Source organism: Dendrobium catenatum, unplaced genomic scaffold, assembly GCF_001605985.2.
Source record: "Dendrobium catenatum unplaced genomic scaffold, ASM160598v2 fragScaff_scaffold_437, whole genome shotgun sequence".
NCBI classification, from domain to species: domain Eukaryota; kingdom Viridiplantae; phylum Streptophyta; class Magnoliopsida; order Asparagales; family Orchidaceae; genus Dendrobium; species Dendrobium catenatum.
The window spans coordinates 39,770-55,228 of record NW_021318899.1 but is presented as its reverse complement, the minus strand read 5'-3'; the positions used below and the strand labels follow the sequence as shown (position 1 = coordinate 55,228).

At 35.9% G+C, this 15,459-nt stretch overlaps 2 protein-coding genes across 2 annotated transcripts; both read left to right on the top strand.

Moving 5' to 3' along the window:
• The first annotated feature begins 7,786 nt into the window (after window positions 1–7,786).
• LOC110099853 (mannose-specific lectin-like) lies at window positions 7,787–8,221 on the top strand. Its single transcript, XM_020827145.1, has one exon. The coding sequence runs from the start codon at window positions 7,787–7,789 to the stop codon at window positions 8,219–8,221; it is 435 nt and encodes a 144-aa protein (XP_020682804.1).
• A 6,399-nt stretch (window positions 8,222–14,620) lies between these two features.
• On the top strand, window positions 14,621–15,088 carry LOC110099852 (mannose-specific lectin-like). Its single transcript, XM_020827143.1, has one exon. The coding sequence runs from the start codon at window positions 14,621–14,623 to the stop codon at window positions 15,086–15,088; it is 468 nt and encodes a 155-aa protein (XP_020682802.1).
• The last annotated feature ends 371 nt before the right edge of the window (window positions 15,089–15,459 follow it).

The following is a 15,459-nucleotide window of genomic DNA, read 5'->3' as shown; positions in this document are numbered from 1 at the left end:
GGGGGGGTGGGGTTGGTGGTTCCAAGCAAGAAGAGAAGGAAGAAGCTTCTCCTCAACCACCGTCTGAGCTCCATCGGACCACCACTTGAGGCCCTCACTACGCTGGACCATTGCCTGACGTCCTTGCTCCACCGGACCACCACCTGAGGCATTGAGCTCTGCCGGACTACCACTTGAGGCCCTCACCTCCGTCGGACCACCGCCTGACGTCGTTGCTCTGCCGAACCACCACCTGAGATCCTGAGCTCCGCCGGACCACCATCTGAGGCCCTGAGCTCCGCCGGACCACCACTTGAGGCCTTGAGTTTTTTCAGATCACCACATGAGGTCCGAACTTCTCCCAGACCACCATGTGACACCCGAACTTCTATCGGACCGCCACCTGTGGCCCGAACTTCATCGGACCACCACCTAAGACCTGAACTTCTGTTAGACACTACCTGATGCCTAGAGTTCTACCAGAGTACCGCCTACTATAACGGTCTTTTAGACCATTGTCTACTGTCAACTATGGTCCTTCCGACCTCTATCGCCTACCATGGTTCTTTCGACCTACATATCCAAACAACAGTCTTTCCGACCTCGATCTCATGCTGACTTGGTCCTTTCGATCTACATCGCTGGACAATGGTCTTTTTGACCCAGGTACATCTCCTGCCTACTACGATATTTCCAATCTTTATCCTATCAACTATGATCCTGCCGACCAAACAAGCATGTCTATGTTGATTATTGTAACTCCCACCATGTAATGCGCTCTATATGATGTACATTTGTGACATCAAGCTAAGGCCTCCCCATGAAGGGCCTCATTTGTAATTGACTGCAAATACTAGTGGATTCATTCAAACTGGGCCAGGCCCCGTGATTTTTCCCCCTTTTCAGAGGTTTCCACGTAAAAACTCTGGTGTCTCTTATGAATGCTACACTCTATCTCTTATCTGATTGCGTGTTGCATCTTCGTACAACGTTAAGACGTTAAACTATATATTTCTAGCTCCACCGTTGCGAAAATTCAAGGACGCAATAGTAATAGTAATAAAATAATTTTTTAAAAAATATAGTCAATTTAATGCTATCAAATTTATAAGAGAAAAAATTTTATCATTTATCTTTCAATTTAATATTGATTTTAGTAATAGTATAAGTTAAAGTATAACCTATACATTATGCTGAAGCTAGGCGCTAACTTAGAAATAATAATAATAAATGAACTTAATGTTGTCTTACTTAAGAAACAAATGAATAATTAAATCATAAGTATGTTGGATTTAAGAATAGCCCTCTCACAAATCATAAATAAAAAAAAAAATAATTGCTCCGACTTCAATGCAATAAAAAATAAGATTTTGATTTCAATGCAATAAAAAATAAGATTTATTGGATATAAATTATATACTTCAAAGTTAAATGGATATCAATGCAATAAAATAAAAAAAATTATTATAAAAATAGCCAACAAAATATAAGATTTATTTGCATAGAAAATACATTTTTTAAATCTTATTTCTTAGAATTCTTTTTAAACACAACTTAAAAACTATAAGGCACTCCTTTTTCTATTGAATAAAGTTTCACTTCCACTTTATACAAACCCGAAAGTAATTAAGTATTGTATCTTTTTGTAGTGTCTTCAACCAAACCTTCTTCCTCTCCCTAAATATGGGAAAAATATTTTCTTAGAGGGTCAAAATTTAAAATTTGTCCTCTACATAGAATTTTTTTTTTAGGGTAGGCATTTGGCTATATGGGGATCCGCCCATGCATGTCATCCTTGTTATACAGAGTTTAAATCATGCAAGTTCTCTCTTCTCAAGGCATCTCCAATCAAAAAATTTATTTTTCACTCCAAAATACACAATAATATTTCAAAATACAATAATTTATCTCCATTCAAATTCTATTTCTTAACATTTAAAAAAGAATATTATGTATATTTTTTCTCATTTTTTATATTTATTTCTTAAGATAAAAGATTGACGTCGATTTGGCGTCGTACCGTTCGTCTTCCGAATTTTGACGTACGATTTAGCATTCGAATGGAACGAATGACAAACAATATATAATTATATACAGTTCGGCTGGAGATAATCTTAAAGTAATTATATACAGTTCGGCTGGAGATGATCTTAAAGTTTATTAATCCTAGCCAAAAAGGCAAAAACACGTTCAAGTTGACTTCTTAGGGCATCTCTAATAAAAAAAATTTATTTTTTAGTCTAAAATATAGTACACTTTAAAATAGTAATTCTTTACCAACCAAATTCTATTTCTTAACTTTAAAAAAAGAATATTATGTATATTCTTTCACATTTTTTTTTTTAATTTCGTAACACAAATAGTTGGCATCGATTTGTCGTCACACTGTTCGTCTCCTAAAATTTGGCATGCAATTTAACGTTCAAATGACAAACGACATACCGCCGTACACAATTCGGTTGGAGATGATCTTAGAGTTTATTAATCCTCGACAAATACTCGATCAAGTTGACTTCTTTGAACTTGTCTTTTTTTAGAAAGTTTTTTAAAGATTATTATATACGGAGTCCTTACCGAAGAATCATCTGAATTCTATGAGGATATACAATAAATACATAATGAGTATATAAATGATTCTCTCATCCAAATTCAGAACATATTAATTTCTCCACTTCACGGGAGGGAAGAAAGCCACCGTTAATCATGTGATTTGTACTTGCTTCTATCCTTTCTGCCAAAGATTATTTTTCTTTGGTCGACGAAGGACGACCGAAAGGGATTTGTGGAAGTTTTGGACATTTATTATATGGTTTTCTTGTTCTTTTCCAGCATTGGGCCACCATCTCACTGTTTTTATTCTTTTCAAGCTATTAAAAACATGATCGACTGATTGGAGAGTTGAATTTATTGTATTGATTTATAGTGGTCGGCAAGTAACATCTCACCTAATTAGCGCATTTGACAAAATACAGTTTTTTTTTTTTTATTTGAAAGTAAATCTAATGTATTTTTCTTAAGAGTTTTGAATATCCCTAACATGTTATTTTTAGTTTATACGTCATCAAAAATCAATTTGATCGGGCATAAACCTTGAGACATATTTGAATTAATAACTTTCAAAATTAAATTTGGGACATCCGAACTCTGATTTTAACAAATTTATAGTCAAACTAAATATATCGATGAGATGAATCCAATGACGCCAAAATCAATCCAATCCGAACTCAAATAAACCCAAAATCAGTCGTTTACACTATCTTTTCGAATATTAATTTGTTTAACAAAAATAAAGATCACATTTTGTCAAATTGTGATGATGTCATTAGTTTACACACATAGGTTTTAAAATGCTAAGAAGCTCGTAATAATAAAAAAAGGGAACCTCATTTTTTAAATACTCTCAAATTTTTTTATAAGGCCAATGTAAATCCATTGACATCACTGTTGACCCCTGTTATCTTCAACTATACTAATGCATGCTATCGCTTATAAAATTGTAAATGTTGTCATTACAGATGCCAATGGCAACTGACTTTCTCATCACGAATATTGATGCATGCTATTGCCTATAAAGCTATGGAGAGGCAGGAGGGTTTGGGGATGCAATTAGGTTTCAACATAGCTTTTCACCCTCAAACGAATAGACAATCTAAAAGGATCATTTAGATTTTGGATAATTGTTAAGGCTTTGTATTATGGATATTGTTGGATGTTAAAAACATCACATACCTTTATTGAGCTTGCCTATAATAATTGCTTTTAGGCAATTGTTGGTATGACCTCTTATGAAGTTCTATATGGATCGAAGGTGCGTGCAAGACACCGTTGTCTTGGGTTGAGCTCAGAGAAAAAGGCTGTTTGGATTTGAACTGATAGATAGTGCTATTGAGAAGATTATATTGATTAGGAAAAGATTGGAAGTAGCTCAGGAAAGACAAAGGAAATATGATCATAAGTATAGTTTGTAGAATTTCAAGTGGGTAACTTTATGTATCTAAAAATCATCCCAATGAAGGGTGTAAGTAGATTTCAAAAAGCTAACAAGTTGAGTCAGCGATATATTGGATCGCTTGAAGTAATTGAGCGGATTAGGAAATCTTCTTACGGATTATTTCGGCCTGACCATATGTCCGATATCTATAATGTGTTTCATGTTTCTATGTTGAGGAAACGAGTGTCAGATGCAAATTTGAGAGTCTCAAAAGCTGAACTAGAGATGCAACCCAATTTGATGTACAAAAAATTAGAACACATGCGTATTATGGCTTGCGATGTTAAATAATTAAGTAATAAATATATATTGATGGTCAAAGTTCAATGGAAGCACTTATCAGAGCAGGAGGCAATTAACCTGGGGGAAAGAATATGAGATGAGACAATAATATACTGATTTGTTCTATTATACCATGAATTTGAAATATTGAGAATGAAATTTTTTGTAAGTAGGGGAGAAAATAACATCTGTCATCACCCACATAAATTTCTGTAATTATCAAATTGAAGTTAGATAGTGATTATGAGTTTTAGAATGTTGAATGAGATATAAAATAATCAAAATCTGGGGTTCGCTAAGTGAAAATCCAGAGTTTGTATTTGTCTCTGCAGGCGTCAGGGTTGGCAGCGCCGCAACATAAGTTTTAACAGCCCGGAAGAATTGCATATGTTAATCTATTAATTAATTAACTTGAGCTTCTATGAATTCATCAATATAAATCGATCAATTCAACAAAAGAAACTAAAAATCATATGCATTAATTCTTCGGCTCCTGTATAAGACATCCAGTGAGATGCAAATGCCGTGGCCAAAGTAACAAATACTTAATTCTTCTCCAAAATAAATTCTTCGGCTCAGTCAGCTAGCTAGAATAAATAAGCCAATAGAAAAAAGTATATGCATAGGTCATCAAGCCCAAGAAAAGGAAGACTTTACAAAATAGTAATTAAAAATCATAGATGCCTAAGCAATGCCATCCAACCTCAGCAAATAAGGTCAAAATCAAAGTACAAAATGAGTTGAAATTGCATGCCAATAGATCAATATGTTATACATCAAGAAATATTTGAAAAAAAATTATAAGTAATTTGAGAAAAAATGAAAAAAACTAACATATACAACATAGGACAAACCCTATGAATCACAAGTTTGAAGTCAGCAAATAAAACAAGCACGAAATTTCAACTCAACCAAATCAACATTGGGAGCCCTAATAAAACCTATAGAAGAACATTTCAGTTCACATAACTCAAATATATTTGTTACTTTATTTAATAATGAGAAAAAAAAAGATAAAAAAGTTTTTTTAATTAGGGTGAAATAGGGCCCGTTGGGAGAAGAATACCTAAAATATCCGTAATAGAATTAATATATTAAAATATCCTTTACGCAGGTGTCTGCCAGTGAATTAATGACTTGAATATCTTTTATTAATTTACTCATAATTTTTGAGCTACCGGCCGAGCATGTAGTGCGGCAAGTAATTAATAAATCACGTAATTAGCCCTTTTTTTTAACAAAAAACACAAATTTTATTCCAACTCAAAAAAAGACACAACAAGCTAAAAAGCGGAAAGAAAAAAGCTATAGAAAAACAAATGGGTAACAACACAACAGGCTCAGTATTGACAGAGGCTTCTAATTAACTACTCCTAAGTCAAGCACGGGCCATCTAGTATAGAGTGAGAGCAATAACACATCAAATAGCCATCCCAAACGAGCAAACACACAACCAAAGGTTGCCACGAGCCACGACTTAAGAGAAGTGAGCACTAGCCACATCATTACCCTCAAACTATAAATCACATAAGCAAATATTAGTTGAAGCTCCAGCAAAACGGTAGCCACAAAAAATGAAGTGCCTTCCAACAAATGCAGCCCACAACCCAAAGGATAGAGACTGACGAACAACCGAAAACCCACCACCACTATGACACCTACAGGCATCGAGAAGAGCCAAAGGAAACCAAAAACAACACTCTTACACATGAAGAGAACTACTAACAACAACAAAAAAACCCAACATTATTTCCTACTACCCCTTCCTCTCCCACGAGAGGTAACAGACACAACAGGTCAGTCATTCTGCAAAGCAAAATCTTCCTCAGGTTCTTCCTCTCCACTTGCCTTCGAAGAGGAATCAGAAGAACATTGAAACCAATCAATTTGTATTCTCACATCCTCCCACGAATTGACACCCACATGTGCAAATAAAGCCTAATGAGAAATTAAGTTAACAGGAACCTCAACAAAAGGGCCAGGTACAAGAACAGTAGGCATCACAATGAAAGTAACAGTAGAGACACCCAAACGAGCAGAGAACTCACCGGCGGGAAAAACAGAAACGACCAAAGCATCAGAATTAAGGTGAGAGACAGAATGTACCGAGCTCGAAGACTCCTGGGTCTCAACCCGATTCAACTCACAGGCAGCAAAAACCTCTCCCTTCGAAGAGGCCACTACCAAAGGGGTAGAACCAACGGTAGGGGAACAAATATTATCCAAATTGTTAGAATTGAAAACAATAGCACCACTGATCGGATTAGCCAAAGTGTGAGACAAAGAAACTGTCACAACCTCACTAGAGACAGGGGGAGACAACTCAGCTAAATGTTCCCCAATAGCAACAACAACCACATCACTATTCCCAACAACACTGGCAACATGATTACAAACAAGATTAGCTTCAGGATTATCCTTAGAACAAGTAATGGGTTCCGACAATAAAACCAAATCATTTAACAGCAGGAGCGTGAACCACAGAGACAACACCAGGCTGAGGCACAACAACATCCCCCCCTGAGCAAAAACCAAAACAGAAGAGAATGACTTAAGAGGAACCGTAAGAGGGACACCAATTTTGGACTTACATTGCCCCATAGCATGGCCAATAGACTGATAAAGAGCACAAAACGGGGGGAAAACCTCAATTTCAACCTTTTGGATATAGCCAAGCTTCTGAGGGCCAATCCAGACACTGTCCGGATAATTTTTCGTTATATTAATCTCAACCAAAACTCTCGCAATAGACATTTATGTATGCATGCAATACGATATATTTGAAAGATAACCTTATTATATAATTAAAAGTAAATCCTTTATGTATGTTTCTTAGAAGTTTGAAATATCGCAAACATATTATTTTTAATAAATTTGGGTTTTGCTTAAATCAACAGAACGCTAACTTCATCACCATCTTAATATAAAATTATAATTGCTTTATTTCCAATAATCAAATATTAATAAATAAAATTTTTAAAATTTATTTTACAAATTTTTATTGCAGAATAAGGCTTCCTTTGTAATAGCTTTCTTTCTGCTTTGATTTTCAATTGTTTGGCCACTGCTTTTTGGTTGCTTTTAGAATTTTTTTTGCTAGAAAATTATTTTCTACATTTTCTACATTTGCTTTAAAAAATTATTTAATCCACAACAACTTTATAATCACCTTTTAAAAATATTACAGCTGTCCCAAACTTATCCAAAGTCTCCTCAATAGATTCATATTTTTGGTATTAATAATTTTCAAAATCGCGTTTGGAAAAAAAAAAAAGGGCTTTGCCGTCGGAGCAGTTGCTTTTGTGGATAAGGTGCCTGCTCGCTTAATCAGCACATTTGGCAACAAACATGCATTTATGACAAATTTATACAGTTAATCATTACAAAGCTGAAATCTGTTCTAAAATAAACTATAGATCTCCACTAGGTTTAATTTGAGACTGGCCTGCGCTCTTCTTCTTCACTATAAAAAGAGCCAAAACTACTCCATCGTATAGCTCAAAATACTCCATATATTACAGTTACAGCACAACCATGGCATCAATGAAAAATACTCCCTCATCAACAGCTAAATCATCAATCCTTCTGTCCTTGGCAGTTCTGCTAGTCCTGAATGCTCCGGCGAGCTGCTCATCAGACTCATTCAACAATGTGTTGATCTCTGGCTACCCATTAAACGCCGGAGGTTCGCTCGTTCAAGGAAAGTACAACTTCACCATGCAACACGATTGCAATCTGGTGATGTACGAGAGCGAGGTTGTTATCTGGTCGTCGCAAACCGGCGGCAAGGGCAGTAACTGCTCCCTCGTATTGCAAAACAATGGCGAGTTGTTCATCAGCACGGCGGCTGGCATCATCGTGTGGAGAAGCGGGACAGGAGGGGAGTTTGGACACTTCGTTCTTGTTATTCAGTCAAACGGCGATGTGGTGGTTTACGTACGGCACTCTGTGGTCCACCGGCACCTATAGAGCTCCCAATGCAATCTCTCGTGACAAACCATAGGGGGAGAGTCGCTGATTATATAATAATGGATCATCATATCCAACAAGAACTGCTTGATTTAGTACTTATTTCTTTCTTATAAAGAGCTTAATCGAAGCGTGCAATTGTATGCATGTTTTGCTAAGAGAAATGTTATGTTATTTGCTTCGAAATTAAGATATAACAAGAGAAATCGAGGGAGACTATCTCTTGATCTCTTTAATCAAATTAATTGCTTGGTGGTGTCATAATATAGTATGCTCTAGAAGTAGCTAGAGAAATTCACAACTTGGATTGCCACATAAATTCTATATCACCCAAATTGAAAATAAGGCTTTCTTTGGGACAACTTTCTTACTGCTTCTTAAAGCAGCTTTATAGTGCAACAATTATTTTTTTTTAAAAAGCTGCCCCAAACGAACCCTAAATCTTTTTATGCTTCTTTGTTCTTCTATATCTGCTCCCTATTCTTTAATTTATAAGAACCATAAAGTTAAAAATTATTGGAAGAAGCGTGTAAGAACCCATTAGGGATTGTAACTAGATATGAAGAAGGATCCACTTAAAGTGTCTTCTTTGGCTCTTTTTTGTATCATTTTGGTTTATGGATGACCATATATATGATAAAGATCTTATGTATGATCAATCTTTTGAGGTTGTAAATTCTCTTATTTATATACTATATAAAGAGTTAAAATCTAAGGCAAAGGTTCTTCAAGCAATTTAATTTTTTGTGTAAGGCCATTTACTAGCTTCGTCGTTATTGGCTAATTCAAAGTTTTTTTTTCATTAATTAATATTGTTGTGTCCTGAAGTATTCGCGGCGGTAGAGAAATATATAGTTTAACGTCTTAGCATTGTACGAAGATCCATCACTTAATCAGATAAGTAAGAGGGTGTAGAGTTCATAAGAGAAATCAGAGTTTTTATGTGGAAACCCCTGAAAAGGGGGAAAAAACCACGGGGCCTAGCCCAGTTTGAATAAATCTACTAATATTTGTAGTTGATTATAAATGAGGCCCTTCATTGGGAGAAGGCCTTGGCTTGATGTCACAAATGTACATCATATAGAGTGTATTACATGGTGGGAGTTACAATAGATGTGTTTGTTTTGTTGGCTTGACCTTATTCGATAGGATGGAGGTCGGAAGGGCCATAGTAGGCGACGGAGGTCGGAAAGATCGTAGTCTGCAAGAGACCGGGGTCAGAAAGATTGATGTCTGTTGATGGAGGTTGGAAGGACCATAGTAGGAGACGGAGGTTAGAAGGACAGTAATCGGTAGGAGATCGGGGTCAGAAAGACCTTTGTATGTTGATGGAGGTCGGAAGGATCATAGTAGGCGACGGAGGTCAGAAGGACCGTAATCGGCAGGAGATCGGGATCAGAAATACCGTTGTCTGTTGATAGAGGTCGGAAGGACCATAGTAGGTGACGGAGGTCAGAAGGATTGTAGTCGGCAGGAGACCGAGGTCAGAAAGACCGTTGTTTATTGATGGAGGTCGGAAGGACCATAGTAGGCTATAGAGGTCAGAAGGGCCGTATTCGGCAGGAGACCGGGGTCAGAAAGACCGTTGTAGTAGGGCGGCACTATGGTAGAACTTTTGACGTTAGGTGGTGGCCCAGCAGAAGTCTGGGCCTCAGGTGGTATCTTGGTGGAGCACAGGGCCTCAAGTGGCGGTTCGGCAGAGGTGACTGCCTCAAGTGGTGGTTCGGCGAAGCAACGACGTCAGGTGGTGGTTCGGCGGAGGTGAGAGCCTTAAGTGGTGGTTCGGTAGAGGTGAGGGCCTCAAGTGGCGGTCCGGTGGAGCAACGGTGTCAGGTGGTGGTTCGGAGTAGGGGTGTCAATTTCGGGTCACGGGTCGGGTTCGGGTCGAACCCGAACTGACCCGGGTGGAAAACGGGCGGGTCCGGGTCGGGTCTGGGTCGGGTCCGGGTCGGGTTTTCGTGTCGTGTCAAAAATTGACACCCCTAGTTCAGAGGAGGCGAGGGCCTCAAGTGGTGGTCCGGTTGAAGTCTGGCGGTGGTCGAGGAGGAGCTTCTTCCTTCTCTTCCTTCTCTTCTTCCTTCTTATATTTTTTCTTGGATCTCCTTTCAAGAGAAAAGAGGGGTCTATTTATAGATTTTTGGAGTGGCATGACCCGTAAATAGATGAGAGATCAAGGGTAAATGGGGAGTGGTTGGATGGACGACCAATATTGAATCCCTTGATCATGCACCGTTTGTCAGATATTTGAAGGCCATAATGATGTCAGAATTCATTGATCTTGGGATCGTTGGATTCGTCTCGTCGAGCCGCTCAATTTGATTATAAGCACGTCATGTTTGAAAACCATTTAGTAACCCAAATTGTGGTTTGAACCTTCTAACATCGCTTCAGGTCCTTGATTTGGACTCATTTAGGCTCAGATTCAGTCGAATTTGGTGTCGTTGGGTTCGTATTTCCAAGATGTTCAGTTCGACTGTAAGTTTACTGAAATTGGAGTTTGGATGGCCCCAATTTTAATTTTGAAAGTTTCTAACTTGATTTTGCATCGAGATTCGTGCCCAATAAAGATAATTTTTTGAGGACGTATCAAAGATATAACATTTTCTTATTGGTCTCATCTAACTTAAGTGAACCACACCATTTATCTAATAGTTTGATTAAATTTTAAGTCATTAATTTATATATTTTATTTTATCCTAAATTCATTTTAAACTTGCTTCATAATACTTATTTATTTTATTTACTAATAGTATTTCAAGACAAATACTTTTCATTTAATATGAAGACTAAATATTTTGCTACATACTAATTTACATTTTAAAACATAGAATAATTGGAAAGATGCCAAAATTCAAAGTTTTAGAATGGATTTGGTGTGTCCTTTTTTCCAAGCAAATGTAGTTTATATTTCCAAGCAAAATCATTTGATGCACAGATACGAATACAACATAACATGGACATGGTATACATCAACTATTAAAAATATAGGACACAAACACGGGTTGTACATTGAATTATATTTTTTATTTGAGTAAGTAGAATATTAAAAATAATTGAGAAATAATAACTCTTTTGACATGGATTAATAATGCTTAAAATGATTCATATTAGGATGTCGAGAGTTAGATATTGATATCGTGTTTCACGTATTGAGAGGGGAGATAACAACATTGTAAAGAGTCGAACATTGAAATTGTACAATGTGCATCAAACTTTTATGTCGTGATTGTGTTGCGTGTCTATGTTGAGACGGTGTTGGAAAAAGATAAAATATTGAGACAACAGGAGAGCATGAATATAGGTGTAGAACTTAGTGGCATAAAACTTTGATTTTGAGATAGTTTTGAAACATGGATGTTGTGACTGCTTTGGATGTTAACGTTGCAATGGCAATTAGACATTGTTGTGAAATCTTAGTCGTGATCTGTTAGAGAGAAATGAAAATGAGAATATTCAAATAGTGTGATATTGAGTGTGAGAAATCCATTTGAGGCTATTAAGAGAGAATAAGAAATTTAAAGTCTACTCATTTTTGTTTGGCCATAATGCAGTATGGGTGAGATGGTGATGACCTAATATAATGTGACTATTACAATGCATCAAACTACATCAAGTCGATATGATAGACCAAATTATTCAATATTTTCATTATAACCTAATTTTTTATTCTTAACTTTAAAAACGTTTTCATTGAATGATTGTGCCAGAATAGGAGACCGTATTATAATTCTACATTAAGAATATATAAAAATATGGTTGCTATATTATCTTATAATTTCAATATGGAAATGTGTCAATCATACCAAAGAAGTCAAATATGATATAGAGGGTCAAAAGGGTGCATGTTTCAAACTCTCATGCCAATATAAACCAATACAAATATATGTAAGTGATGAAAGTTTTCTTATGTTATTGTGCATGCATGTGTGCGCAATAGTCATATGAAAATAATATGCAAATTAGTATGCATTAATCCAATAAAATGTGACTTGTAATAAATATACTTATTACATGGTAAGTTATATTCAATAGATGGGCTTTCTTAGGTCTAGACAAGGCCATGATGCAGTATGGGTGATTGTAGATAGATTGATAAAGTCTGCTCAATTTTTGTCAATGAGGCATATTGATTCTGCATGTTGACAAGTTGGCCCAGCTATATGTGAAGGAAATTGTTAAATTGCATGGAATTGCTAAGATTATTTTTAGGATCAAGATGACAAGTTTATCTCGAAGTTGTGGAGAGGTATTCAGGTTGGGTCAGGAGATGCAATTATATTTCAATATAGCTTTTTAGCCTGAAATGAATAGAGTTATTATTAGATTTTGGATTATTATTAAAACTTTGTATTTTTTATTTTTGGTGGAAGTTGAAAAGATCACATACCCTTGATTGAGTTTCCCTATTATAACAACTTCTAGGCCAGTGTTGGTATGACCTCTTATGAAGCTCGCTCTATATAGAAGAAGGTGCAAGACACCGTTGTCTTGGGTTGAGCTTGGAGAAAAAGGTTGTTTGGATCTGAACTGATAAATAGTGCTATTGAGAAGATCATACTGATTAGAAAAAGATTGGAATTAGCTTAGGAAAGAAATACTAAATATTTTGATCATAAGCATAAGTTTGTAGAATTTCAAGTGGGTAACATTGTGTATATGAAAATCATCCCAATGAAGGGTGTAAGTAGCTTTGAAAAAGCTAATAAGTTGAGTCTGCGATATATTGGACCACTTGAAGTAATTGAGCAGATCAAGAATTCTGCTTACGGATTACTTTTGCCTGACCATATGTCCAAAATCTGCTCACGAATCAGGAAATTTGCTTAATTGGCGGCGCCACGACATAAGTTTTAATAGCCTGGAAGAGTTGCACATGTTAATCTATTTATTAATTAACTAGAGCTTCTATGAATTCATCAATATAAATCAATACAACATAAGAAATTAAAAATCATATATATCAAAATATAAAATTTAGGTAGAAGCTGTAGATCAATCATTTTATTCATTTCAACTTTCTAATTTTCCAACTACAAAAGAATAAAGTAAGAGAAAATGCAGAAAAAAATCTGAATTTCTGATATGTCCTAACTCTACAAAATCTTGACCATTTTTTTGAAAACATGTAAAATCACATAATAAGCTAGCAGCTAGCTAGAATAGAGTCAGTAAATAAAACAAGCACGAAATTTCAACTCAATCAAGCCAAAATTGAGAGCCCTTATAAATCCTTATAGAAGAACACTTTAGTTCACAGAACTCAAATATATTTGTTATTTTATTTAATAATGAAAGAGCTATTGCTTGAAATATGCGAATCTAACTAGAAAAAAGAAAATGCCAAAAGAAAATATATAACATGCTTTCTAAATCTTCAGCAAACTTCAACAGACTTTTTTTTTTTTTCCTAAAGAATAGATGGGCTTGGCGGATTTAACCTGCTTTAGCGAGCTCCCGGCCGAGCACGCAGGCCGGCAATTAATTAATTAATCACGTAATTAGCCCATTTAGCAACATTAATCCAAACATTTATATATGAATGCCTGCAATACGATATTATATTTAATTGAAAGTAAATCCTATATGTGTTTTTCTTTGGAGTTTTAAATATCGCAAACATATTTTTTTTTTAAATAAATTTGGGTTTTGCTTAAGTCAACAGAATTCTAGCTAACTTCATCTCCATCTTAATATAAAATTATAATTGCTTTATTTCCAATCAAATATTAATAAATAAAAATTTTAAAATTTATTTTACAAACTTTTAGTGAAGAATAAGGCTTCGTATGGGATGGCTTTTTTATTATTTTCTAAAACGGAGTTTTAGTACAAAATTAAAAAATTTTGTACTAAAACTTCGTTTTATAATGCAATAAAAGAGCAGTCCCAAACGAAGCCTAAGGCTTCAATTGGGATAGCTTTCTTTCTGCTTTTGTTTTTCAGATTATAATCATAATTTGATAATTATTTGGTCCCTGTTTTTTGGCTGTTTTTAAAAAAAAATTTTGCTAGAAAGTTATTATCTACATTAATATTAAAAAATCACTTTCTACACAACAATTTTATAATCACTTTTCTGAAAAATTATAGCTGTCCCAAACTTATCCAAAGTCTCCTCCATCGATTCAAATTTTTAGTATTAATACTTTTCAAAATCGCGTTTGGAATAAAAAAAGGGCTTTGCCGTCGGACCAATTGCTTTTGTGGATAAGCGTCTGCTCGCTTAATCAGCACATTTGGCAACAAACATGCATTTATGACAAATTTATACCGTTAAATCATTACAAAATTAAAATCTGTTGAGGCTGGCCTGTGCTCTTCTTATTTACTATAAAAAGAGCAAAAACTACTCCATCGTATAGCTCAAAATACTCCATATATTACAGTTACAGCACAGCCATGACATCAATGAAGAATAGTCCCTCATCAGCTGCTAAATCATCAATCCTTCTGTCCTTGGCAGTTCTGCTACTCCTCAATGCTCCGGCGAGCTGCTCATCAGAGTCCTTCAACAATGTGTTGAGCTCTGGCTACCCATTAAACGCCGGATGTTCGCTCGTTCAAGGCAAGTACAACTTCACCATGCAATACGATTGCAATCTGGTGTTGTACGAGAGCGAGGTTGCCATCTGGTCGTCGCAAACCGACGGCAAGGGCAGTAACTGCTCCCTCGTTTTGCAAAACTATGGCGAGTTGTTCATCAGCACGGCGGCTGGCATCATCGTGTGGAGAAGCGAGACAGGAGGGGAGTACGGACACTTCGTTCTTGTTCTTCAGCCAAACGGCGATGTGGTGGTTTACGGCGACGCTGTGTGGTCCACCGGCACGTATAGAGCTCCCATTGCAATCTCTGGTGACAAACCATAGGAGAAGAGTGGCTGACTGATTATATAATAATGGATCATCATATCCAACAAGAACTGCTTGATTTACTTATTTCTTTCGTATAAAGAGCTTAATTGAAGCGTGCAATTGTATGCATGTTTTGCTAAGAGAAATGTTGGTTTGTTATCTATGTTATGTTGTTTGCTTCGAAATTAAGATATATATAGCAAGTTGTCATTGAATTGGATTTCCTATTTATATTCCATTTAATGCATGGTGTTGAATTGTTTATGCAAGGAAAGATAATGAGATTGCCAATTTACTATCAACTCTCATCTTTGTAATTGTAGCTTCAAATCGAGGGAGACATATTTCTTGATCTCCTTAGTCAAATTAATAGCATGATGGTGTCA

Coding starts and splice junctions, on each gene's coding strand:
- LOC110099852 (XM_020827143.1), top strand. CDS start 14,621: ATGACATCAATGAAGAATAGTCCCTCATCAGCTGCTAAATCATCAATC.
- LOC110099853 (XM_020827145.1), top strand. CDS start 7,787: ATGGCATCAATGAAAAATACTCCCTCATCAACAGCTAAATCATCAATC.